The 26,853-nt window shown below is 37.7% G+C and overlaps 1 protein-coding gene across 2 annotated transcripts; it reads left to right on the top strand.

Moving 5' to 3' along the window:
• On the top strand, positions 1-25,788 carry ATS1 (phospholipid/glycerol acyltransferase family protein). 2 transcript variants are annotated; one of them, XM_059584804.2, is made up of 13 exons: positions 1-465; positions 5,742-5,839; positions 7,481-7,567; positions 7,690-7,787; positions 15,803-15,860; positions 16,861-16,962; positions 17,070-17,131; positions 17,235-17,345; positions 21,328-21,406; positions 21,772-21,891; positions 21,968-22,081; positions 22,955-23,106; positions 24,944-25,367. In XM_059584804.2, exons 1-12 carry the CDS (start codon positions 174-176, stop codon positions 23,087-23,089), a joined length of 1,356 nt encoding a protein of 451 aa, XP_059440787.1. In that variant the 5' UTR covers positions 1-173; the 3' UTR covers positions 23,090-23,106; positions 24,944-25,367. The 2 variants fall into 2 exon arrangements, with proteins under 2 accessions (XP_059440787.1, XP_059440786.1); XM_059584803.2 differs by lacking the exon at positions 24,944-25,367 and adding an exon at positions 25,379-25,788 and having other exon boundaries at positions 2-465.
• Positions 25,789-26,853: the final 1,065 nt, after the last annotated feature.

Genomic DNA, 26,853 nt, shown 5'->3' with positions numbered 1-26,853 from the left:
CCTCATCCCCTCCACGACGTCGTTTCTTCCCAGCGATAAAAAGCACGTGCGCCCGCCAATCCCCTACCCTCCCTCTCTCACTCTTCGTCTCAGTCTCTCAACTCAGTCTCATCCACACCTCTCTCTCTAGACTTTTAGAAATCAAAGAGACCGAATCAAAGCCTTAGAGTAATATGTTTATCCTATCCGCCACGCCTTCGTCCACATTCTTCACATCAACGCCTAGGGTTTCGCTTTCGTTTTTATCGTCGTCGTCGTCGTCGTCTTCTTCTTCATCTAGGCTTTGCTCGGTCTCTGTGCGATTCGGTGCGCGGGGGCCGGTTTTTCCGTGTCCTATTCGCTCGGTGAAGGTGAGAGCCATGGCGGAGATGGTTCAGGACAAGGACTCCGCTGAGGAAAATGTGGCGTGTTCCGGCGGAGAGAGAAGCCACTCGCGCATCTTTCTTGATGCGAGCACCGAAGAAGGTTCGGTTTCGGTGTTTGTTGTGTGACTTTTTGTGAGAAAATGTTGAGGGGAGAGGATGAGAAAATCGTGCTTCTTGTGTTGAATCTTTTGCTGCATTAACTTTTGTTTGCTAATTTTCTTTTCTGAGAAAATGTGGAGATGGTGAAGTGGAAAAGTGAGATTTTCCGTTGTGATAAAGTAACTCTGTGATGGTGTGGAAATTAAGAACAAAGCAAATAATAAGGAGGAAGTATTTTTCTTTTTGATTCAAATTTGGATCCTCTAATTTGAATAGAAAACTACGTCAAGTGAGCCTAATTGTTGCATGAGGATCAGTTAACTTGAGACTCTTTTTTCTGTTCTTTGGTGTTTTTCGGCGTAATAGCAGACTTTTGAAATTCAGATTTTTAGATTTGTTTTAACTCTCTCTCGCTCTCTATCTCACTCTCCCGATTTTAGTGCACGTCTTGCTTTGCATGTTAAATATGGTGATTTTATTAATCATTGGTTGTTGTTTTCTTCATTCGATTTCTTTTTTGGGTGCATTTTGAGTTCTGGATGTTATTTCTCTGTCGAGTGAGACTAGCGAAGAGAAGGAAGAGGATTATATATCTTGACTCTTAAGGAATATATTTTATTTGCTTCCTAAATAACATAGATTCTGAATTGTTTGCTGAGTCATACTTTCACTCTTTTGGCTTACAAAAGCTAAGAGAGACTCACCTTAATAAGCTGAATATTGTTTTAGGCAAGTATTTATCTTGATGTGAAGATTCTCGTTTCTGTGGTTCGTAATGATGATGAATTTGAGAATCCTTATTTAGTAATTTTTCCTGTCTACATATTATCTTTACTCGATCTCCACACGGAACATGCAAATCATGAATATGTTAAGAAAAGATGTATAGATTTTGTGTGAAGACTCATGTCGTTGCTCCTTTGTTTATTGATTTCATGAGATGATTCTAAATCTAATAGTTATGGTGCATTAAAACACCCAAAAAAGAAAAAAAGAACTAGCTTTTTGGGGCTCACAATCCGCCTATGAGGTGTGTCTCTGTTAAATTTATGATGCTTTTCCTCCTTTTTTGGTTAAAAAAATCCTAGATAGTCTTATCCTATCAAAATCTTTGTAAATCCAATACCAAACTTCTCAAAATAAACACGATTACCTTTTGTCTAAATCCTGCTTAATAGATTTATGCCCCCTTTTGTGCTTTCTGCAATATATTTTTTATTACTTCTAAGTATAAACAAGATTAGCATTGATCTCAACCACCCCTTGATCACTTAATTCTGTAGTTCTCTGTGGTGGTGATCTGGTGACAAGGGGACATTATTTGAATCATTGAAACTGTAATTATAACAGGGAAAATTATTTGAGTCCATGGTTTTGTATTCCACATGGATTTTACTCGGGCAGAGAGAGAACAAGGGAGTTGTTAGTCTGTTGTTTGACTGAAGCTGTCAGGGTAAGAGGGACGTTGTATGAGTCATTGGTTTCACGTTGTATGAGTAATTGGTTTATTAGATTTGGCTTGTATTTTACTTGTCGCATGCGTGGGCTTCAGAGAGGGTGTGAGATTCGAAATGGAATTTTTTTTCCCGAGTATTTCCAAAGGGAACAAATTTCCCTTTGCAAGACAATATTCTGCGTGGATCTCGGAGGGCAGGAATTCTACACGTGGTTCTTTGAAGGGATGGAATTGCTATATTTAAATGCTTTAAATTTTTTTGATTAGCATATTTAATGCCTTAATGAGTCAAACACTTTGTCGTATTGCGTATTATTGCTTATTGTCATCGCAGATCTAAATAATTCTATTCTTTAAGGTTTTGTAATATTATTCTAAATTGAAATTTAGATATGAGGAATCTATGAAACTTAAAATAGGTTGGTGATATGCAAACCTTGCTATATTGTAGTGGATGTCAGGGAAATGCAGAGATGAACTACTAGAGTATTTATAGCTTAGATTATAATATAATAGCATTATTCAGGACAAATACTGTTATTTAATTTGACCTGACATAACTTGTTTGGGCATGTATCTGATTTGCTATGCAGAAGACTTTTTGGTAACCCAAGGATGTTTTAGCTTTTTGCCAATTTGATGAAGTGCCTTGGCCTTTTTAGGTAGCATTTGAAAAACAGCTCAAGGATTGCTTCTTAAAAAAGCTGCAACTTTTGAAAAGTTCAAGCTCTGAAAATAGGCCCTGAATCTTTTTTAATTTTCTCTTTCTTTGTCTTAGGGTTTAGGTAGCATTTGAAAAACAGCTCAAGGATTGCTTCTAAAAAAAGCTGCAACTTTTGAAAAGTTCAAGCTCTGAAAATAGGCGCTGAATCTTTTTTAATTTTCTCTTTCTTTGTCTGACATGTGCTCACATGGAAAGTAAATTAGAGTTTTCAGAATCTACTTGTAAAAATGAGAACTAATTAATTTTCCCATGAGCACAGGTTACACAAATAAAGAGTAAAAATAGTAGGATTAAGAGGATAGGATTTAGTAATAATGATGGGAGCGGTTCATGAAGCAAGATTTTCTCTACGGTTTGGCTCATGATTGCAGGCTAGCCAAATCCACAACCAATGTCTTTCAATGGACTTTTTTTTTGATAAGTAATGTTTATATCAAAAGCGCAGAGGGGCGCAACCCAAGTATACAAGGAGTATACAAGAGAAAACACCTAATTAGGAGAAGAGAAAAGAACAAGAAAATCAAGATAGTTAATCACTAAAGGGGCAAGCCAAGCTGATGTCCAAGTGAAAAGCGTGTAAAAGAAGAAAGCTATGAGTTCCTCCAAAGATCTCTCCGAATCCTCCGAAGATAGCATTTTGCGATCATCAGATGAAGGATAGAAAACTGAGAAGAAATAGGCGGAGGAAAGGTTCATATGGACATGATTGGAAGCTTGTTGATTTTATTATTCTGAGTTGTGCTTGTTCGCAATTAGCCAACACTCATGATAGGCCATTGGTGAATTTTTAGAAGAGACCTATATTTGGTAATGAAGAGAAATTTCATCTTTCCAAATCACCATCATCATCATCATGCAATAGATTAAATAAGTCTGTAAGTGTATCCGCTTGATAACTAATAAAGGAACTTTTAGAAGGCCTTGATCTTTTTTTTTTTGACACGTCCACACAATAGGGGGGAGGAGAATTTGAACTAGTGACTTTCGCTTCATTAAGCGTGGTCCCAGCCGATTGAGCTATCTCTTAGGGACAAGGCCCTGATCTTCTATGATGTAAAATTGTTAGCTAGTCATAGTGGTTGGATATTATACTCATATCATAACTCTTAGGATTTTCAGCCACTTAAATGTATGAATATATTGAATCTTCTAGCATCTTAGTGTTATCCTGCATATAATTGTTATTATTGGTGTTTTGGATCATGCTTTAATGAAAGGTATTTAACATATGTACTTAATGACAATTTAGGCTTCAAAGGGAATAAGTTTACTTTACGAAAGAGTTGGATATTGGTGATATTGCTGATTGAACTTCTTTGGTGAAGTATTATGCTAGTCTTAAATGATAATAGAGATGATTAACTGATTGATTTACAGCCATGAGTAAACTATTATGGCAGTGTGAATTACTTATCTAAAAACAATTATGGCAATGTGAATAATCAGAATAAATAAAAAATAAAAAAATTATGGGGTTATGTAAATCATGAGACAAAAAAAATTGGCATAATTTATGGGGGTATTTCCTAATACTTTCTAGAATTTTTACTGAATAATGCACTTGCTTTCATCATAAAAGATGGTAGTTAATTGTTATCATGTATGTTGTCAAGCTCGTACCCGTTCTGTCCATTATTTCTTCCAAAATTTGTCATGATGATATTAGTTGTCAATATCCCGCTTAATATTAAACACGGTACTATACTCAAGTTGGTGGGCCCCTATATGATGCACCATACTTCTTTAATAAACAAGATGATGCAAATTCTTCAGAATTACTACTTTCAGAAAATTGGAGAAAGTAAAAGTGAAACTGAATTCAGATGTATTAAATTCCTATTTGGTAGACACATGAATATATCAAATTGTGCTTTACCTTAGGTTGAATGGGTGCGGTAAAGTGGGGTCGAAAACAGGGTGTTCATCAGGTCAGAAGGAAGAATTCTGTTCACTAGAGGAAATTGGTGGGAGGGAACTGAGTATTATTTGGGTATGTGATGCTGGAGAAGGGGTTAGTGGGTCTCGGTCTAGGGGGTTTTCGGGAGATGCTTTCGTAGTTGTGGAGTATAAACAGGGAGAAGGAAGCTTAGGGGGTTAGCCAATACAGGACCTGCAAGATTATGAGTTAAATTGTATTGACTTGAATTACGAATTGTTACAATTATGTCAGGATATGACTAAACACCCATTGGTAGTGGTGAATATTGTGGGGGAGGAGTTTGTGGGGAGTGAACCACTGCCAATCCATCCAGGGGCATTGGGCGAAGAACAAGGTAATCCAAAAATGGTGTCTCCCAATTGGGTGGTTTAGGAGGATAGAATAGGATGGAGTCCTTCCAAAAGGAGTAAGGTTGAAATGAAGTCGTTTTATCAAGTATTAACTAGCCAAAGTGGATCCTCTTTTCCTTGGAAGAGTATATGGAGAGTCGAGGCTCTGTCACGGGTGGCTTTTTTGTGTGGACAGCAATATTAAGGAAAATATTGACGCTTGATAATTTGAGAAAGAAGAATGTTGTGGTGGTTGAGTGGTGTTGCATGTGCAAGAAGAGTGGGGAGTCCATTGATCACTTACTGATTCATTGTGAAGTAGCAAGGGAATTAGGGAGTACCATTCTTAATCTGTTTGGTGTAGAGTGAGTTATACATATGATAATGCAATAGTTTTAGATGGTTGCGACATCCTTGTTAAATGCAGCTTTGTTGATGAAAATTGTTTTTGCTTTTAAGAAACTTGTGAATCCTTAAATCATACCTTATTTTTGTCTTTTGTGCTCATCGCTAGCCCAGACAATGAGCTCTTTTCTGGCTGGCATGAGATATTTGGTAGAAAATGTACTCCAGCAGCTTGGAATGCAGCTCCTTTGTGCTTGATTTAGTAGATTTGCTTAGAAGGCAATAGCCAGATGCTTAATGGCCAGGAGATGAGCTGGCTTGAGCTCATAGAAACATTTTCAAATCCTATTGTTAATGGATGATGAAGTGGATGTTAGATGTTCTCGTTTTTCTTTTCTAAACATACTGGTCTCTTTTTCTTTTTTCTTTTTTTGAAGGTGTTGTCTTCTCTTTTATGTGTATGATGTTAAAAATTTATCTGCAGAGCTGCTGGCTGGAATCAGGAAGGAAAGAGAAGAGGGAAGGCTGCCTTCAAATGTTGCTTCAGGGATGGAAGTATTGTACCACAATTATAAAAAAGCAGTAAATAAAGCTTCCTAAACTCATGCTTTACAGCATATATTCATATTTATTCAAGATCCATTGATATTTTCATTTTCTTTTACCTGTAAGTAAAATACACAAACATTAATGTGTACAATTTTTCAGTTTTGCATATAAAGAATCTGTAAGTGAGATACTTTTTAAATACCATTAAGGTAAAAATAATGCAAAATATCTAAAGATTATGCAACAAGTTTAAGATTTAAAATTGTCAAATCACTAGTGATTTCAAAAGTTTAGGCTGGTAGGAAATATTGAATTTAAGCATTTAATTATATTACTCCAATTACGTGTGGGTTCAAACTCTTCCTTAATAAGTGAAGTTTAACGCTTGAAATATTAAATTGAAATGGGAAGTGAAGCATAGTTCAAAATCAGGATCTTTGCTCTGATATCATATTAAATCACTATTTATTACAAAAGCTTAAATTGACAGAAACATATGAATTGAATCATTTAATTAATATTCGAATAAAAATAACAATTTTTTTTTTTTACTTGAAATTCAGTTAGTTCTTAATAAAAACCTAAACCCAATTTCTACTTTATCATTACACCACTCCTAATGACTATGGGACTTAGACATAATATGAATAACTGATTTGAGAACTAATGAATCTATTTGTTGACTTTCTAAAGCAAATCTGACTATCTGTATCATGAAATCTTGCCCTTGTTAGATAGAAAATCACATGAGCTATCAAAAGACCTTTGCTTTGGTCCTATGCATCTTGAGTCATGGTAATTTGTGATCTCATATATGTAGATTTTGTATACCTTTAAATTTGTCAGAAGTTCTCCCCATGCTTCATTATTTAAACTTACTCATTTGTTGGGTTTTCATATTGCATTCCTGAACCTAAATGCCTTTCCTCCTTCTATCTCCTACTGTTGGTCATTGTAATTTCATTGTTTATGGCATGTATGATTGACACGTATTTTGGTTGGCTTGTTGATTTCTATGTTAGCATCAATAGTTCACTTCCATCTTTTACGTCACAAGTTATGATTAGCATTTCTGCTATAACTAATGATGGTAAAAGGCCAAGATCAGCATTTTTATATGATCGGTCTTCATATATAATTATTTTAGGATAATTTATGATAAGCTTCATAGTTGAAGCTTCCATAATGCTACATCTATACTGTAAATTGTCAATTTTTTTTTTTTTTTTTGGTTGCTTTACCTTCATGAGACCTTGACCACTGTACTAATGATTGTTGACAATTTTTTTATTTTATTTTATTGCACTCAGGATGCTATTTCTAGGTAAAATTGTATTTTGGTTTTGTACTTTATTACTTAAACTTATGAACACTGGAGAACTTGGAAAGTAGTGTGGGATTATTTTTCGGATTTCCTTTATGAGGACAGCAAACAATTTCTGCTCATTTAGGGTGTTGTCCTGCAATTCAATATAATGATTCTTTTTATCTTTTTGGCATGTATCTACCTTCCATAATTTTTATTTTGCATGCTGTATTGGTGAGTTCTAATTCAAATAACGCCTTCTCCCCTTGTAAGAACATGTGCCAGGTGAAGTTGTGGGTTCAAGACTCACCGGGTGTATAACTTACCAAAATAATACTAATAATAATTTGCTCGCTGTCATGTGTCAGGTTTTCCAAAGTGGAAATCCAAGGGCTGATGAAATAGTGTTGTCAAATATGGCTGTTGTATTTGATCGTGTATTCTTTGATGTTGAGGTAATGTTTAATTATCTTCACTCTATCATTATGTCCTTATAGCTTCTAGAGTATGTGCATCTCTGCAGATATTGGATATTAGTTATCAGCTTTATGAATCTTATATTACAGTAAATTTTCAGGATCCTTTTGTCTTTTCACCATATCACAAAGCACTGCGAGAGCCTTTTGACTACTATATGTTTGGTCAAAGTTATATCCGTCCTTTAGTTGATTTCAGGTGAGGTGACAACTTTTATGTACTTCATCTTCATCTGGTTTTTTGAGAGATATTGATTTAGTCTATATAAAACTGCCTGAAATAAGTTATTACTTATTAGCAGCCTGTAAAGTATTTCCTTTTGTCATCCACCAAGCTGAAGAGTTTATTATTACGAAATAAGTAAACATTATTTATCTTCAAATGGATAGCACTATCATTGAGGGTGAGCTGCTGCACAAATCTGTCTTTGCTGCGGCATTCATACAAAGACTTGTGAATTTTCTCAATGGGTGTACGATTTATAAGTGTAGATTAAGCTGAAGGCTATGCTAACTATAAAGTAATACCCACAGCCCTCAACTATGGCCCATCTCTACAAGTAAATGAAATTGGCAAAACACCCTTGACCTGAACAAATATTTGAAAAAAAAAAAAAATCTTTAAAATCTAAAAATTAAAAGAAAAAGCAAAAAATTGAGCAACCTAACTACCACATTCACTTATTCTTGAACTGAAAAGGCTTCATGTTTGGTCTAGAGACCTTAATTTTGAAATCAATCTAACAAACATTTGCTGACCATACTGAATCATCCAATGGTTCAGGTTTGCATCTGATTCTTAGGATTTTCAATAATGAACTGATTGAATTCGGAAGAAGGCAGATTCTAAACTATTATGACCTGAACTTAATAGAATTTTTTTTTTTTTTTTTGATAAGTAATGTTTATATATCAAAAGCGCAGAGGGGCGTAACCCTAGTACACACGGAGTATACAAGGGAAACGACTAGCTAGAAGAAGAGAAAAGAACAAGGAAATCAAGATAGCTAATAACTATAGGAGCGAGCCAAGCAGCTGTCCAAGTGTAAAGCGTATGGAAAAAGAAGGCCGTGAGTTCCTTCAATGATCTCTTTGAATCCTCAAAGCACCTTTCGTTCCTTTCTAACCAAAGGCACCACATAATGCATAGAGGGACCATTTTCCAGACAACAGCACACCTAGAGTGACCTCCCGCCCACCAACAAGCAAACAAGCCCCGCCACCTTGCTAGGCATGACCCAATACAACCCAAAACGACTAAAGATGACCTGCCATAAGGAACGAGCAATCTCACAGTGAAGGAAAAGATGATCAATAGTCTCCCCATCAATTTTGCATAAGCAACATCTATTGATCACGATAATATTCCTTTTCCTGAGATTATCAATTGTGAGAACGTTTTCTAACACCGCCGTCCAAGTAAAGAAAGCCACTCTCGAGGGTGCCTTGGTGCGCCATATGCTCTTCCAAGGAAACGAACTCGCTTCTCTGCTTACCAGGATATTGTAGAATGATTTAACATCGAACTTCCCTTTTCTCGATGGGATCCACCAAATTTTGTCCGCCCCTCCCCTACTCCACTTGTGAGAATATAGCGTAGTATAGAATGAGGCTAGTACTTCCAATTCCCAATCATGAATCGATTGAAGGAAGCTAACATTCCATTGACGAGTTCCACACATAATCTCCAAGTTATCGGAAATGGATGCGTCTTTTGCATTAGCTATGCTATATAGGCCTGGATAAGCTTCCTTAAGAATCATTTCCCCGCACCATACATCATCCCAAAATCTGATTTGAGATTCGTCTCCTGGGTCGTATTTAATATATTTAGAAAACACTCGCCACCCTCTCCTAATATGCCTCCAAAGGCCCACCCCATGAGGCCCGGGATTGTCAACGGAATGCCATCCACCCCATGCAGAACCAAACTTGGCATCCACCACAATTCTCCACCAAGCCTCTCTCTCATGCGCGTAACGCCATAGCCACTTCCCTAATAAGGCTTGATTGAAAACTCTTAGCTTCCTGATCCCTAGGCCACCTTTACAGATGGGAAAGCATACCTTTTCCCAACTAACCAAGTGATACTTGAATTCTTCGTTTAAGCCACCCCAAAGAAAATCACGTTGGAGCTTCTCTATTCGCTTGGCCACAGAAACAGGTAAAGGAAAGAGGGATAATAAATAAGTAGGAAGATTGGAAAGTGTGCTCTTAATCAAAGTGACCCTTCCTCCCTTGGATAGATACAACCTTTTCCAACTAGCCAACCTCCGCTCAACCTTCTCCAAAGTGTCATCCCAAATGTTTTTGGCCTTGAAACAAGCGCCCAAGGGAAGTCCCAAATACTTCAAAGGAAGATAAGCTAAACCACAACCCAAAATCCCAGCCAATTCTCCCACATTTTCCGCCTCACCTACCGGATCAAAGCTGATTTCGCCATATTCACCTTTAGACCAGAAACGGCTTCAAAGCAAATAAGAAGTGCTTTAATGGAGCGGATTTGATCAAGATTCGCCCCACAGAAAACCAGCATATCGTCTGCAAATAAAAGATGAGAGATGGTGATCCTCTCTGACAGATCATTTCCCACTGAGAAGCCCGAGATGAAACCATTATCGATGGCAGCACCAATCATCCTACTAAACGCCTCCATGATTATGACAAACAAGAATGGAGACAAGGGATCCCCTTGTCTCACCCCTTGAGAACTTCTGAAAAAGCCGACCGGAGTGCCATTAATCAACACCGAGAAACGAGCAGTTGAAATACAACGCTCAATCCAAGAACACCATTTTTCGCTAAAACCACATCTCCTAAGAAGATATAATAGAAAGTCCCAGTTTATGTGATCATAAGCCTTCTCCATATCCAGTTTACAAAGCAGCCCCGTTTCCCCTGAATTGATCCGGCTATCCAAACATTCACTTGCAATAAGAACCGAATCCATAATTTGCCTACCCTTCACGAAAGCATTTTGAGGCTTTGATATCACCCTTGCCACCACCCTCTTCATCCTATTAGCAAGAACTTTGGCAATAATTTTGTAAGTTCCGCTTATTAGGCTAATAGGGCGAAATTCCTTAAATTCGGTAGCCCCAGGCACCTTTGGAATAAGGGAAATGAAAGTGGCATTGAGACTTTTTTCGAACTTACCACGAGCATGAAAGTCTGAAAATACCGCCATGATATCTTCCTTTATCACCTCCCAACAGTCTTGGAAAAAAGCCATGGAGAAACCATCCGGACCTGGAGCCTTATCTCTATCCATGTCTTTAATCGCCTCCAAAACCTCCATTTCCTCGAAAGGAAAATTCTAGTTGATTGGCCTCGTCCGCCTCCAACATATCAAACGCAAGATTGTCCACCCTAGGCCTCCAATTGCAACGTTCAGAGAGCAAAGACTCGTAGAATTGCACCGCATGGTCCTTGATGATGTCTTGGTTGGAGTTAGGAGCTCCATTGATGGTTATGGAATCAATGGAATTGCATCTCCGATTTGATTTGGCAATTCGATGAAGGAATTTAGTACATTTATCTCCTTCCTTGAGCCACCAAATCCTGGATTTTTGTCTCCAACTGATTTCCTCTTGTAGAATGGCAATCTCCAGTTCCCTAGTAATCACCCTTTTTCTTTCCTTCTCTTCTTCATCTAGCTCCCCTTCTTCCTCCAAGCTATCCATAGCCTTCAACTCCTCCGCTTTTTCTAAGCACCTAGCACTCACATTGCCAAATTCCATCTCGTTCCAGCTTTTAATGTCCGCCTTTAACGCCTTGAGCTTTTTAGCCAAGATGAAACTTGAAGAGCCAGAAAAATTATAAGACGACCACCAAGCCTGTACCTTGTCCACGAACCCATCAGATTTCAACCACATGTTCTCAAATTTAAAAGGCCTCTTACCCCTAACCATGCTGTCACAATCAAGCAAGATAGGAAAATGATCCGAGCACAGTCTGAGCATCCTTTTCTGTATCAACCCAGGATATTTAATTTCCCATTCTGGAGAGACTAAGAAATGGTCAATCCTAGATCGGGAGTAAGAATTCGACCAAGTGAACGTCCCTCCGGCTAATGGGAGATCCATAAGCCCCTGCTCATATATGAAATCCGAGAAATCGGACATTGCACGAGTGAGACGTGCTCCCTCCGCCCTTTCGCTAAGGAAATGAGTCACGTTGAAATCACCGCCAATACACCATAGCACATTCCACCAGCTGGTAAGACCAGCCAACTCCTCTCATAGCCAGTGTCTAATATGATTGAAGTTCGGACCATAGACCCCTGCAAGAGCCCATACAAAATCATCCTCCACATAATCCTGAAGCTTCGTGACCACCCCTCTATCCCACATCAATAAAATTCCACCCGAAGCTCCTTTTCATGCCACAAAAACCCAATCAGCATAAGCACATCCCCATAATTTTCTCACAAATTTGTTGGAAATATACTCCATTTTCGTCTCTTGAATGCATACGATGTCCCCCTTCCATTGTCTAAGCAAACTTCTCACCTTCAAACATTTATTGCCATCGTTTAATCCCCTCAAATTCCAAGTAATAATCTTTGGCTTCATGGATTATCTCTTTGTGCCCTTCCTTTAACCCTAACCCGACTAGAATTACCTTCATAATTAATAGAACTTACCAGATTATTAAGTTCCCTCAATCCTTTCTTTCCCGCATTTGATGCCACACTTGCCCCCTTTCCTTCATTCTCTGCAATTATATCCGCAAACAGCTCCAATAATTTCCCTTCATACCCATCACATGAAATTCCCACGAAGTGGCTAAACTCCTTGACAAGCTTCCAAACCATATCTGTTGGCTGAGCTCCCTGTTTCCCCTTAATTCCCGAAGCTGGACAGCTCCTTATCGGAGTAAGATCCTCCACTTCAAATATCTCTAATTCCATTCCTACCACCGAATTTTCCTTAAGTGGAGCAGATTTCTCCATAGAACTTGGAGAATTGTATAGCTCCAAACTGGTTTGAGTAGGTTCCCTGTCCATATCTTTCCTGGCTTCCCAAGGAGTTCCCACACAGTCCTCCTCCAAACCTTCCATACCTCTTGCCAACCCAACCTCCAATTCTGCCCCAGGGGAAATTAATTCCCCTTTTTCTATTATTTTATCACAAACTCCCACAATCTCGGAACTGGTTAGAGTTCCCAGTCTAGGCAATATTTCCCAGGAAGCAGTGACTGCCGGGAGGTCAAAACCAATCCCTGTCACCTTCGCCCAGTTAGCCTGAACTGCCGGAGACCCATACCCATCCCCCACCACCAAATTCCGAGCATTATGCTCTGCCAGAACTGCAATCCTTCTTGCCTCTTGGACATCGGAGCCTCTGCCATCGCCCAGCTCCACCTCCGACACTGTTTCTCTCCCCATCGGCACTATCTGTCGCCGACCCAAGTGTAAAACTCCATCCCTCTTGCCGGTCAGCTCCATTTCACCTTTAGAGGGTGCTTTTCCCAATAAGCCCCGGGCAGACCTCGCCGATGGACCTACCGGCGGTTGACACATTGCTACTTGATGACCTGCAGTGGACGATGAAGCTCCTGGATCACCATTCTTGTATGTCATCCAGCCCACTTGAACTTTTTTCACCCTCATCGGCCTTTTTTTCTTTTTGTCTCCCTCTTCTCTTATTCCCTTCTCCCACCTTCTGGGTCTTACCCAACGACTGCATGGGCTGGGTATTAACATCCTCCATTGCATTTTGGATGATTGGCGTAGGCCCAAGGTCCGAAAGCCCACGAACGCAATGCCCACACTTTCCCATCGCCAAGTGCTCCAGGCAATCCTTTATCTCCTACTGAAGCTTTTCCAAAGAGTTCCTTAATTTGACGCATTCGAATCCTCCAAACTCCACGTGTCCCTTGTCAGAATTATTCTTCCCACCAGGTGCATCACGTATATCACGTCCTTGCGCCACCACCTCTGCATGAGACAAATTGCCACTACCCAACAATCCAGGAACCACCGGAGAGATTTTCACCGGAGATACAGATTGCACCAGCGAAGGAATTGCCGGAAAATCCATCATGTATCGCTTCCTCCCTGATTCTTCCATGCATCCCCCTTCAATCGGATCCTTTCCCTTAACATTCGCCGGAAGTATACCACCTGGGTGTTTGAGAATGGCTATCGAACCTGACCCTGGACCAGTAACATTCACGTTCATCTTCTTCTGTGGCACAGCATGTTTTCCAGCTTCCCCGACAACATTTAGGGACTCTTGCGATGGTTAAAGTTCCTCGACGGACGTACCATGGCGTGTAACACCTCAGAAAAGCTCCTCCTTTTCTTCACATCATCCTTTTCTGGAGCCATCAAGACTGGTTGGAAGAATCTAATAGCAATCTGAATCTCAGACTCAAGCTTACTCCATCCTTTCTGGTTCTTCCCTTCTGGCACCATGACTGACCTGCGCCTCTCCCTCCCCTCACATTCTTCAATCACCAAAAAGCTTCCATATATTGTTGAAGCACTTCTGGGCTAATATTCTAGGATAGCCCGGCTTAGAATGATCATGAAAGACCCTGGAATCCCTCACTGCAATCAACTCTTCAAAGATATGTAAAAGCCAAACAGCTTCATTTCTTCCCAACCAACTTCACTGACCTCACCAACCTTTTGTTTTTCTCCTTAATCTCTAACCCAGCTTCCCCATCCTTCACCAGCATCTCAAAATCCTTGGATTCAATCGACCATCTCCTTGCTAAACGCATCTGACCACCTCCGGCCACCCACCTTAGAGTAATATACTTACATGAAGGCCTAAAAATTGTATTGCCCAAAACTGAAATAGAGGGGCTTCAATACCAAATCCTTTTTCAGCAATACAATACAACTAAAGACATACCAAACAGAAAAATGGATTGTAATAGCTGGAATTTTTTAATAGAAAAGATTAATCATGACAAACATGTAATTAATATATATTTTTTGATAAATAATCAAAATATTATTAAAAAGCGCAAAAGGCGCAAACCAAGTACACAAGAAAATTACCTAGCTAGAAAGAGAAAAAAGATCATGAAAATATGAAAGCAAAGCAAATAAGGATAGTCTAACGCAGTTGTCTAAAGGTAAACAGTATTGAGGAAGAAAAACTTTAGTTCCATCACCGTCCTCGCACAGTCCTCAAAACTTCTATCATTTTTTTTCAGCCAAAGACACCACAAAAGACATGATAGGCACCATCTTTCACACTGCTACACTCTGAGAACTGCCATATAACCCTCCAGCAAGCCAATAGGTCCACTACATGTGTAGGCATAACCTAAGTCAGCCCAACTAGACTGAAAATGGCACTCCATATCTATGATGTGAAAGTAGCTTTCATATGTTATACATGAATATTCTGTATATGATAATTGATCCACGTGTAGTATTATAGATATTCAGATTCAAATTGAATCTGGATTTTTGTTGGATTCTAAGCTTAGTTGCGTTTTTTCATAAATTTATTGGATTTTGGTCTAATTTCTGTTTTTACTATATATAATGAGATTCATATTCAAGGTACCAAGTCCAAACCATTGAAGTCTGTGTCCTGTTTGATCAATGTGTTGTGTCAGATTACAGAGATATTGCAAGAGCTTTGATTTTAAAACACGTTGGATCTTGGGCATCTCCAGGGTGCTTAGAGAACCCACACGTCAATATTCAAGCATGTAGATCCCTCTTGGTTACCTTAGAATTTCACAAGGAAACTAAAAAGCTGGTGTTGCCTGGTTGTGATTGTGCTGGTGGTAGTTTTGAGATTTGAATCTCCCTGTTTTCATACTAAAAGTAGGCTCTATCTTTCTCAACAACTTGTGAGAGTGATTTTGTAGTTTGTGGATGTCAGATATTTCCAATTTCACACTAATTGATTCGGTTGGAAACAGTGAATCTCCCTGTAGATCTTGTGCTCTTTTAAAGAGCAAATTGTCTATTTCATCGAAGGACTATTACTTGGTTGGCTTCTTATCTTTTATGGTTGCAGACTATGTTCAGTGCTCTCTTTCTGGTTCAACTCTTCTGCTTTTATCCCGCTTTCTAGTAGTTGAATTTTAATGGAATAAGTTACGTGTAATTTAGTTCTGAAACTAGTGGCTACTGTTTTGTGATCTATGCAAATTGAAAGACTTTCATTTTCTGTCAGTCAAGATATGTCACTTCCCTCATGTTTTACCTTATTGTTGAACTTTTAATCTTTGATACAGAAATTCGTATGTAGGCAACATTTCGCTTTTCAATGAAATTGAAGAGAAGCTTCAGAAGGTGCCTATTTTCAGTATTGCAATTTGCTTTCGTTTATTGTCTCTGCTGCTGCTAATTGCTGAAGTCTGTTCTATTATCTCTTTTCATAAAGTTAAAAATATAACTGCCTCCTAGTTACTTGTGTTAAAATATTAATTAAATGATTAAATTTACCTTCTCTACCAGCTTAAGCTTTTGAAATAATCGGTGATTGACCATGGTATGAGAGTAAAAGTTCTGAATTTGAACTTTGTCTATGTCATTCACCTCCTTTTTTAAAAAGTGTCTTAGATAACTTATGTATAATGAACATAGGCAAAAAGGGGGGGGGGGGGGGGGGGGATTATATGATTAGAAAAAATAGTAGGGAATTTATGTGGCAAATTATTGCTATTATCATATAGTGCATATGATGATGAAAACCTTTAGACAAGTTACTTCGATGACTGGACCAATATGATCTTTCCATGGCCTGGTTTTGTTTGGTTCTACTAGTCCATTGGTTGGTTGTGTGACGAAATTGAGAACCATTCTTGATTGGTTTAGTTTTGGGTTAAGGGTTAACCCTGTGCAAAGGAACTGATACAAGTTTTATGGGGAACTTTCATAATTAGAATCCTTCTGTGATGTGCTTCCTTTACTATTCTAAGCTAAGAAATTAAGGCTAGAACTTTGCTTTGATGCTAGCTGGCCCAATTGCTTTTGGGCATTAGTTATGTAAGATTTGGATTGTAATAAGGCCCAGAGGTTTCTCCGGTATGCAATATGAAGGTACTGTATTTATGAATTTTTTTTTTTTTTTGTGTGTGTGTGTGTGCGTGTGTGTATTAATATGCCTTTTCAAGTAATGAGTGAAGAAATAGAAGATCATATAGAACTATCTGTGTGTTCAATGGCTTGTCATCTGTGCTTCTCATGGTTTTAAGCATTGTTGATAATTGCCAATTTATGATGTTCAATTATTTGTTGATGTAGAATTGACTTGTGTTAATGCAATAATTTCTCATATGATTGATTACAGGGTCACAATATTGTCTTGATGTCAAACCACCAAACTGAAGCAGACCCAGCTATCATTGCATTGTTGCTTGAAGCAACAAACCCACATATTGCTGAAAGCATGGTGAAACTTTTTTCCACCCTTCAAACTCAGAGCCTACAATAGTTACTAATGTTATTCTGTGCATTGGGAAATGTTAGCATAACAAACTCAAACTTGACGTACTGCAGACTTATATAGCAGGGGATAGAGTTTTAATAGATCCTCTTTGCAAGCCCTTCAGCAAGGGAAGGTGATTCTGAAGTTTTCAGATGACATCATATTGTGATTATGCTTTTTACACCTGTTTAAATTTTAACGAATTTGATGTTATTGTCCTTTTTGCATCTTGCTAGGAATCTTCTCTGTGTGTACTCGAAGAAGCACATGTATGATGATCCTGAGCTTGTTGAGATGAAAAAGAAAGCAAACACACGAAGTTTGAAGGAAATGGCTTTACTTTTAAGGTACCTCTGCTTGTCTCTGTGAGTCTGATTGAAGTCTTGGATGTATGATGCCTGTGGACATGAGGAATGGATACCATTGAAAGTCATTTCTTATTTCTGGCCATCATAGGTAATTTTAGCATGTATCCTTTTACTTATTCGTTTGAGGATGGTAGAGAGTTGGTATGGGGTGGGGCTATAAAAGAATATTAGGAGAGGGTGGAGGTTGTTTTCTAGTCATACTAGATTTGAGCTGGGAAATGGCTTCAAGATAAAATTTTGGGATGCTGTATGGCGTGGGGAGATGGCCCTTAAGGAAGCATTCCTAGAGTTATATAGCATTGCATGTACGAAGGATGCTTCTATTGCAGTTTGTTATAGTTTGTATGAACGTTTTAGACACAAAAGGCGGAGGCTATTATATTATTCAACTTATGTTAACCTAATACAAGCATCCTATTATATAGGATTAGGGAAATACCATAAAGACTAAAATACCCCCAAAACCCTAATGACTCAAACCCTAACTCTTCTAACACTCCCCCTCAAGCTGGAGCATATACATCATATGAATCCAGTTTGGAAGATACAAGCAAACGAAAAACAACTAGAAAACATATTCTAACACTCCCCCTCAAGCTGGAACTGCTTAGACCACACAAGTTAATTAAATAAAACTTCAACGCCGGTTGAAAACTCGTTGGTAACTTGAACAACCATTTGATCGATTCTCGCCGAAAAACACCAAGGCCAGTCGGATGCAACGATCACTTGATCGGTTCTCGCCGGAGAATCCAAGGCTGGTCGGATACATCGATCTTGGGATTGGTTCTCGCCGTAAAACACCAAGGCCGGTCAGATGCATCGATCACTTGATCGGTTCTCGCCGGAGAATCCAAGGCCGGTCGGATACATCAATCACAAACAACAAATTTTCACATCATTAACCAACAAGATTCGCAGGAAAACAGATACTGGAAAAACAAAAAACTTTGCCGGAGCTTGGCTGGAAATATGCCGGAACTTCGTCGGGGCTTCAAAACTGGCCGGAAACACACAGAACTGGCCGGCAGTACCTAAAAACAGAAGAAAAACACTGAAAAACAGAACAGAAACAGTCACTGGAGGCTCGCCGGACCTTTGCCGAAGACTCGCCAGAGCTCGACGGAACTTGCCGGAGAAGACAGAACACTCCGGCCACTTCAACAACAGCAACTACAGAATCAATAGAGGGCCACACAGTAACGTTTCAACACCAAAAACATCAAATCGTCGGAATTTTTTTTTTTTTTCCGATGGCCGCTGCAACTTTTCCGGCCACTTCAGACAAGACAAAAAACCACCGCAGAAGCATCCGGCCAGCATCACAGAAGATCAAAAACATATAAAATATATATATTTTTTTTCTCACCGGAAGGAGTTCCGATCACCATAAAACAAGAGCAAAACAGCTCTACGGAGCTCTTTGAAGGTACTGCCCGTGTGGGTTAGCCCACACGGGCAGTGCTGCCACCAAGAAGAAAACTAAACTACCAAAGAATCGAAACAAGCTCTGATACCATGTTATAGTTTGTATGAACGTTTTAGACACAAAAGGCGGAGGCTATTATATTATTCAACTTATGTTAACCTAATACAAGCATCCTATTATATAGGATTAAGGAAATACCATAAAGACTAAAATACCCCCAAAACCCTAATGACTCAAACCCTAACTCTTCTAACACAGTTCATTAGGATCTTTCTAGTGGTTTCCTTCAGTGGAATGTGAGCTTTTCTAGAGCTGCTCACGATTGAGAGGTGGATTTATTGGGTTGTTTTTTCAGTGTATTGTATTCCTATAAAGTGAGACGTAAAGGGGAAGACAAGCTTTGGTGGGCACCTTCAAACAAAGGGATATTTGACCTTAGCTCCTTTTACAAGGTCCTTGCATGTAATGATGGCATTCATTTTCCTTGGAAGAGCATTTGGCGAATCAAGGTGCCTTTGAGAGTGGGGTTTTTCACTTGGTCGGCGACCCTATGAAAGATCCTTACTATGGATAACCTTAGGAAGTGACATGATTGTTGTTGATTGTTGCTGCATGTGCAATAGAAATGAGAAGTCAGTGGATCTTCTTATCCATTGTGAGGTGGCTTGTTCCTTATGGAATGCTTTTTTTAGTCACTTTGTGTTGTCCCACGTGCTAGAGTGTTGTAGTGTGAAAGATAGTGCCCTCTTGCCTTTTGTGGTGCCTTTGACGGGAAAGAAACGACCAAATTTTCGAGAACCGAGAGAGGACGTTGGAGGAGTTTAAGTCATTTTTTATTCCTCTTTTTATGGACAACTGCGTTTTTAGCACGTTTGGTGATTAGTTTTAATGATTTTCTTCTTCTTTTTTCTCCTTATAAATAGGTGTTTTTCTTGTATACTTGTGTATTGGGCTGCGCTTTGCGCTTTTAATAATATCTTAATTACTTTTTTTTCTTTCAAAAAAAAAAAAAAAAAAAAACCTTATTCATTTGATCGTTCAGATTGCCCCCTTAGATTTTATACCTTTTTTTTTTCTTGGTCTTTTTTCTCTTCGCCTTTCTATTTTTCTTTACCTTTTCCTTGAATCTGAGTGATGGAATTGTGTAAAATTTATTTGAGTAGTAGCTGGCAGATTGAATGATATAAGTAGAACTTCATAGGTGGAATCCCTCTTTGGAAGTCTGATGAACGACAAAGATAGGGCTGTTGTGTTAGTTTGTCTGGTTTGCCTTCGACTTCATTTTGGGATTGATATAGCGTTCGATGTGGTTTGGTGATGCCTCTGGAGAGTACATGATAACAGTCTAAAGCACTGAACAGATCTTTTTCAAATTAGGACTTAATGAGGGGAGTTAGGGGGACATCTCGATCTTTTACCATACGGATTTGTAGCAGCTTGGATTTTCTAAGGAATCAAGTCCAAAAGAGGCTTTGTGCTTTTGGCTTGTGCCCCTTTTTGTGCATTATATTAGTTATATAAAAACAAATGTTTGAAAGAGACTTTGTGGTAAAATGGTCAGAAACAGAATTTTTTTTTTTTTTTTTTCCTGTGGATTGGCAGATGAAGGTCTTAGATGATATCTAGGCAGCTTGTGTTTCAAAATGAGGATTATTATTGAGGTATACTATGGTAATATTGATATTTTAGTTGGAAAGATAGTATTGGTTTTTTGATAAATTAGTTGGAAAGATAGTATTTGTGGCCTGTATATCAAGGATGGGGAATTGTGGATGTTTATGTTGGCAATCTTGGTATTTACTTGATTCTAATTTATTTCATAAAATAAATAATAAGCTGAAGGCTATCATGCAACTGTTTTATGGTTTTGCAAGGAGCTCTTGTCTTTGACTTGGATATTTTCATCACAATTTCCACACTGCATTCCATGCTAGGATCTTAAATACTGTGCTTTACTCTCTATATTTCAAGTTTGTGATGCGCATTTATTTCTAATTGATAACACATTCAAGTCAAAGTTGATGGGAGATGCTGGTCAAATTTACTTCAAGAAGAGAGAATGTGAAATCTGAGGAAGTGAATTCGATTTATTTCTAGCGGAAATCCTCTAGAAATAATTCTCTCTGTGGATTTTTCTACTTGTAATTGTTGTTTGACAAAATTATCAAATGCAATGCTGGATTTTTCTCCAAGTTATTCGAACAAGTTCTGGAATTGTTGTTTCTACAAGCAATTCGCTTCCACCCACACACACTCACACAGCTGTTGATTACTATCTCTTGGTGAAATCTAAATCTTCTCCTGTTTCCCCCAGTATCCCACCTTATACTGATCCTTCAACTTTGATTTTAAAATTTTGTATGATTAGAAGTAGGGAATACTACAGTTATTTCAGTGCCTTAGATGTTTAATGTATTCCTGCTCTTATAAATGATTTTGAAAACAGATCCGCACCTTTATTTTTGGCAGTTTTCTTTTAGCTCTGAAAAATCTTCCATTGTGCTCCTGTCACTTAGCGGCTTTCTGATACAGGGGTGGATCACAATTAATATGGATTGCACCAAGTGGTGGGAGGGATCGACCTGATCCTCACACAAATGAATGGTTTCCAGTAAGTTTTTCTTCTCCTCTCTTTCTTTGTATGTCAGCATCTGTTTGTTTCTTGCACCTTTATTATTTATGAAGTATTGAGTTAATTTATAATGCATCTCCAATGATAGTTTCATTGTGAAACCACTAGTAGCTTGTGGAAGATATTTGGGTTGCAATTTGTATCTACTGAGATAAATTTTTACAGATATACTTCCTGAACATGGCATTAGTTAGGAGAAAAAATTTCTTTCTGTGCAGTATGTTCTTTATCTAGCCAAAGGTGTTAGTTCTTTCTTTAACCAAAAAAAAAAAAAAAAAATGTTTGATATTTTATCTCCATTTTGAGATGTCATTAAAACTTTGGTACTGATATAAGGGGGTCAGGCACCCTTTGATGCTTCTTCAGTGGACAATATGAGAAGGCTTGCTGAACATTCTGGTGCCCCCGGGCATATATATCCATTAGCATTGTTGTGCAATGACATAATGCCCCCTCCACCCCAGGTATGCCTTGTTTTTCACTTGGCGTCTTCTCTTTTTAACTGTTTTCCTCTCTTGTGACAATAGTAATTTTTTCCAGGTAGAAAAAGAAATTGGAGAGGAAAGGGTCATCTCCTTTCATGGAGCTGGATTATCAGTGTCACCAGGCATCAGCTTCTCTGAAATTGCTGCTGCCTGTGGAAACCCTGAAAAGGTTGGTTCCATTTAGTATGGTGGTCTTTCACTTGGATGTTTTAATATCTAGTTCCTGAAATTTTGTATAATGTATCTTGGGAAGTGGAGAGCTATTTTGCATAAATACAAAATTTACCTGGCTATATACAAATAAAAAAATTACCAGGCTATTAGGATAATGTTATTTGTATGAAGTCCTTTGCACAAAGCTTTCCGTCCTTGCTTTTATGTCTATACTGGTAAATAGAACACATTACCCATGGTTGGAAACGAGGGATCAAGATAGAATTTTGTATACAAGACTATCCAAATAGCATTGTTCTAGGTATTAATATTAAAACATATTGACTGCACCAGTGCATAATTGACTCCAATCGGTAACAACTTTTCATTACATCCTATGTTATAGATTCTGACATGTTACGCATTTTTTCCATGGCTATGAGATGGTTTGAGCGAGGTTTTAAATTTATGTAAAATAATCTTATGATGAGTTATTGCCCCTTTTAACTGCTGTAACAAGTAAAGAAGAAGGATAACAAAAGAGATTAATCTTATTAGGATTTCAAACCTCATGAATGGATTAAAGCTATTTTTCAAACAGGCTTTATTTTATCAACTACACATAATTGTTAAAGTTGCTTTTGACACAGTATGCATAAGTTATTTGGTTTGTTAATAATCTTTTTTTTTTGATAAGTAAAATCAAAAAATAAATAACCGCTTTTTTTTTTTTTTTTGTTTATAATCTTAGAGAAGTTATGTTCCATTAATGTTTTATTCAGAGGGTAGCCTCACCTGTTTAGGTTCTTAGTTTCCAAAGAACTTCATGCACATTATTTTTATGGTTAATTTTTATCGACTTTAAATGAGTTGGCTTTCACTTTTGCAGGCTAAGGATGCATACTCGCAAGCGATTTATAATTCCGTGACTGAGCAATACAATGTGCTCAATTCTGCTATACATGGCAAACAAGGACTAGAGGCATCTATACCGAGTGTCTCTTTGTCACAACCATGGAATTAGTGGACCTTTATAATCAGGTACTTAATTTTTTTTCATTATTTGGGATAAGGAAAATATTTTATTTAAAGATAAGGGCATTGCCCAGTGCAGAGGATACAAGAGAGACACCTGAAATTATACCCTAAAATTACAGATAATGGTGTACTAATCTCTTAAAGATCATGAATTGGATCCTATGCATGAAGATGGGTTATACTTGAATGAAACAATTGCTGTCATCTAGCCTAAATACTTCCATGAAAATGGTTCAGTATAACAAAACGAACATTTTTTCATCAAGCAGAAAGCTTGTGGCTGTCGTGCTTAATTTGCCAGTAATTAAGCCTGTAATTAGTCCCCTGCGATTATTTAATTTGGTAGATATATTTCAGTAAATATCTAATTTATTAGATATACTTTGCATCCTGGTTTTGTCAAATATACAGATTAACATGAGATGTTAATCCATTATACGTCAACTTTCAACCATTTGATAAGAGATGATATTAATCTGTATACATAAAGAAGTAATTCACATGCATGAGTTGTGCAGAAAATAGATGCTTGGATGACTTTGTTGTGAAAAACACACACAACAACAAAAAAGTATGCACCTTAAGACGTAAAGTTTAACATGGTTCGGCAAATTGTGTCCAAAAATAATCCACTAGCAACTAGTTGGAATTATAAACTATCTAATAAAAAATTCTCAAATTTAATACTCTCAAACTCAAGACCCTAATACAGCCAATGGTGCTTTCACACTAACTCACACACTAGACAAAAGTATGTCTTGCAATTCACACGCAACGAACTATGTCTTCCAATTCTAATTAATGTGGGATTACCACTCTAAACTAGGAACTACTGCACCTCCTTACTATTCTTCTTATCAATGTGGAATTTCAAAGCCAACAAGGTAACCTCTAAAGTTACCACCTCATGTGTGGGACCCAACAAATTTCCTCCTCCGACATATGAGGATGTGTCCCCATTTGCACCAGTTTGGGTATCCCTTTGAGCCTCTGTGGGTAGGGGCGCTCCACCAAGTCGTCAACAAAGTCAAACTTTGCTTCACTTTAATATCTTTTCTTCAATCCCACTCTCTTCCATCTTGTCACTACTTCTTTTTCAGTGTTTTAACCAAACGTTACTCTGCAATTTGCTCTACCTTTAATTGTATCGCCAATTAACTCATACAGATTCTAAGCTTTCTCTCATTTCATTACCACCAAAGCACCTTTGTTAACTTTTACTACACCTCTTATATAACATCCATAACCCAAAGAATCTAGCTGGCCTAAAGAAATCAAATTCCTTTCAAGTTCTACTACATGTCCATTGGTACTGGAAGCCTTCACGATCCTATCAAACATTTTAAATTTTACTCTGTATATTCCCACAACTTTACGCTCCTCGTTATTAGCTAACATAACAGAACTTTCATCACAACCTGTATATCTGTCAACCAGTCTCTATCCAACAAATTTTTAGTCGAATCTCTCCTTCTATGACCATAATAATATCCCCATCTTCATCATCTTCATTATTTTCTAGAGCAATCGCTGCATCCACTGCATCTGCGGACTTTTGACTTTCAAAACTTTTTAAATTTCTTTTAACGCGATGCATGGCAAAGTCCCCCATCAAAGATATGGATTACAAACTTTTAATTATAAAACTCTTAAACTTGACACACTGAAATCCAAGATCCCAATAAACCCAATTGTGCTCTAACACTAACTCACACACTAGACAAAGTGTTTTCTTCCCATTCTCACACGCAACAAAAGCTACCCTACCACTCTTATCTATCAGAATTGGCACACCTCCCTACTTCACTTTTACCGATGTGGGATTATCACTCTAATATAGGGACTACTGCACCTCCCTATTCTTCTTATCAATGTGGGAATTCAAAACCAAAGAAAGAAACCTCTGAAGTTACCACCTCATGAGCGGGATCCAACAGACATCAATACCATACGACATTTTTGTTTCCTTTTTCCCTGGTTTAGATACCACTTCAAGTATGTGTGAAGAAAAATCTGTTACAAGATTTATCCTTTACAGGATGTTGTGTCTTGGCTGGAACATTTTCTTGCCCAAGCCTATCATAGTTATGATTTTGTATATTGGAATGGAGTTTTTTTTTTTATATTTTTTTTTTAGTTTTGATCTCAATTCTGAAAATCATAATTGCTCTTGAAAAGCCAGTCCAGAGAAGAGGTTGAGAGAAAGTCATAATTAGCCAAAAATTGCTGACCTATTTCAGTTATTTTTTAATTAACTTTGTTCAATGAATTGCAGGCTAGGACCTTTCTTTTAAACATAATTTTGCAATTCAACCTAATGCCCACTGGCCCTTCGAAACAAGGGTGCAGTGAGAGAGGAAGCCTATCTCTTCATGTCCATTGATGACTTTGAAAATTATGCCATCTATCACCTGGTCCTTTTCTGTACATGTCTCAGTGGAACTGTCAGAAGTTCAGTTTTGCAGCATCAATCACTAGTGGGGAAGTTCAATTTCAGGTGTTGGCTGTACAGCTTATAAAAATAAAAGAAAGAAAGAAAGATAAAATGTTTCCGCTGTACAGATCTGTCTTACATCGTTGTAAGGAGACTTAAAACCTCTGTTGATAGGCAATTTAGGTATATATTTGCTCAAATTTTGTGTCATTTCTCGTATTCAGAATAATTTCTCAATTCTCCTTATTTCTTCTCTTTGCATTAAGATGTCTTAAACTTTTCCCAATAAAGCCATTCACCTGGAAATATTTGGAATTGTGCGTGAGAAGCAAAGTGTTCAACTACTGCCCCCCTCCCCAGAACAGGATCCTCTCCAGTTCATTTAAACTAGATAATGTTCAATTAGTTATATGTGAGGGGTATTTGTCTTTTCACTTTTTGAGGTGATAAATTACACTTTCAATATAACTAACTAGATATTTTTCATGATCCTTATTCCCCCCTTATCCCACAGAGAAAATTAAAAGAATATGTTTGTCTTTAAAAATTTATCTAAATTTTAAAGTCTTTCTTTTTTTACTAGTTTTAAATTATTTTTTGGGGTAAGCGGTTCACGATCACGAGTTCCGTTGGTTATAATTTAAAACTAATACTTGATTATGTGAGAGAGCACGGCTGGCTGAGAATTGAGGATTTTGTCCTGCACTTTTCGCCTTGTCAATAGTGTTTTTTATTCTACATGTTTCTTTTCTTTTTGTTCTCAAGTCAAAGACTACCAAACAAGTATAGACAAAAGACTCCTCAAAACACATAATATTTTCATTTTTATGCAACTTCAAAACACTTCTTCAAACCAAAAACAAAAAAATAACACCCAAAACATAACTTACAAGTCAAACGTGCCAAGTGGTGGAGTCTTTCATAAATTTGGTCTGTTTCTTTGGTTTTTCCCCTCATAAATAGAAACCAAATGACCAATAAAAACTATGATAAAATATCTATTTGCTCTTTTCTTTTTCTTTTTTGGTAAATATGATATAAATATATATACAATGAAAATGGAATTTGTAAGAATTTTTATTGCGTAGCTACATTTGTTGGAAATTTTGTGTCCTTCGTAAAGTATTTTTGAATTCCTCGTGTTGGAAGAAAGTAGTCATATTTATAGGGATAAGTGATTTTCTATCCCATAGGCGGAGAATACGCGGGCTGTCTGGCTTTTGGGGCTTCCCTTTCCCCAAAAAAAGTCAGTTTTACATAAGAAAAATTAAAACACAGATTTTGCTGCTCACTATGAAACTAAAAGGTGAGTCTTA

This window comes from Corylus avellana, chromosome 3 (genome assembly GCF_965113065.1).
Source record: "Corylus avellana chromosome 3, dhCorAvel1.hap1.2, whole genome shotgun sequence".
NCBI lineage: Eukaryota > Viridiplantae > Streptophyta > Magnoliopsida > Fagales > Betulaceae > Corylus > Corylus avellana.
Note: the sequence above shows the minus strand (reverse complement) of the source record. Positions and strands in the feature narration are given on the sequence as shown.

What these genes read in the sequence shown, in the direction of transcription:
- ATS1 (XM_059584803.2), top strand. Translation starts at nt 174, where the DNA reads ATGTTTATCCTATCCGCCACGCCTTCGTCCACATTCTTCACATCAACG. An exon ending in ACCACAATTATAAAAAAGCA is followed by an intron (nt 5,840 to 7,480) that starts GTAAATAAAGCT and finishes GTCATGTGTCAG; the next exon opens with GTTTTCCAAAGTGGAAATCC. An exon ending in AAGCCCTTCAGCAAGGGAAG is followed by an intron (nt 17,132 to 17,234) that starts GTGATTCTGAAG and finishes GCATCTTGCTAG; the next exon opens with GAATCTTCTCTGTGTGTACT.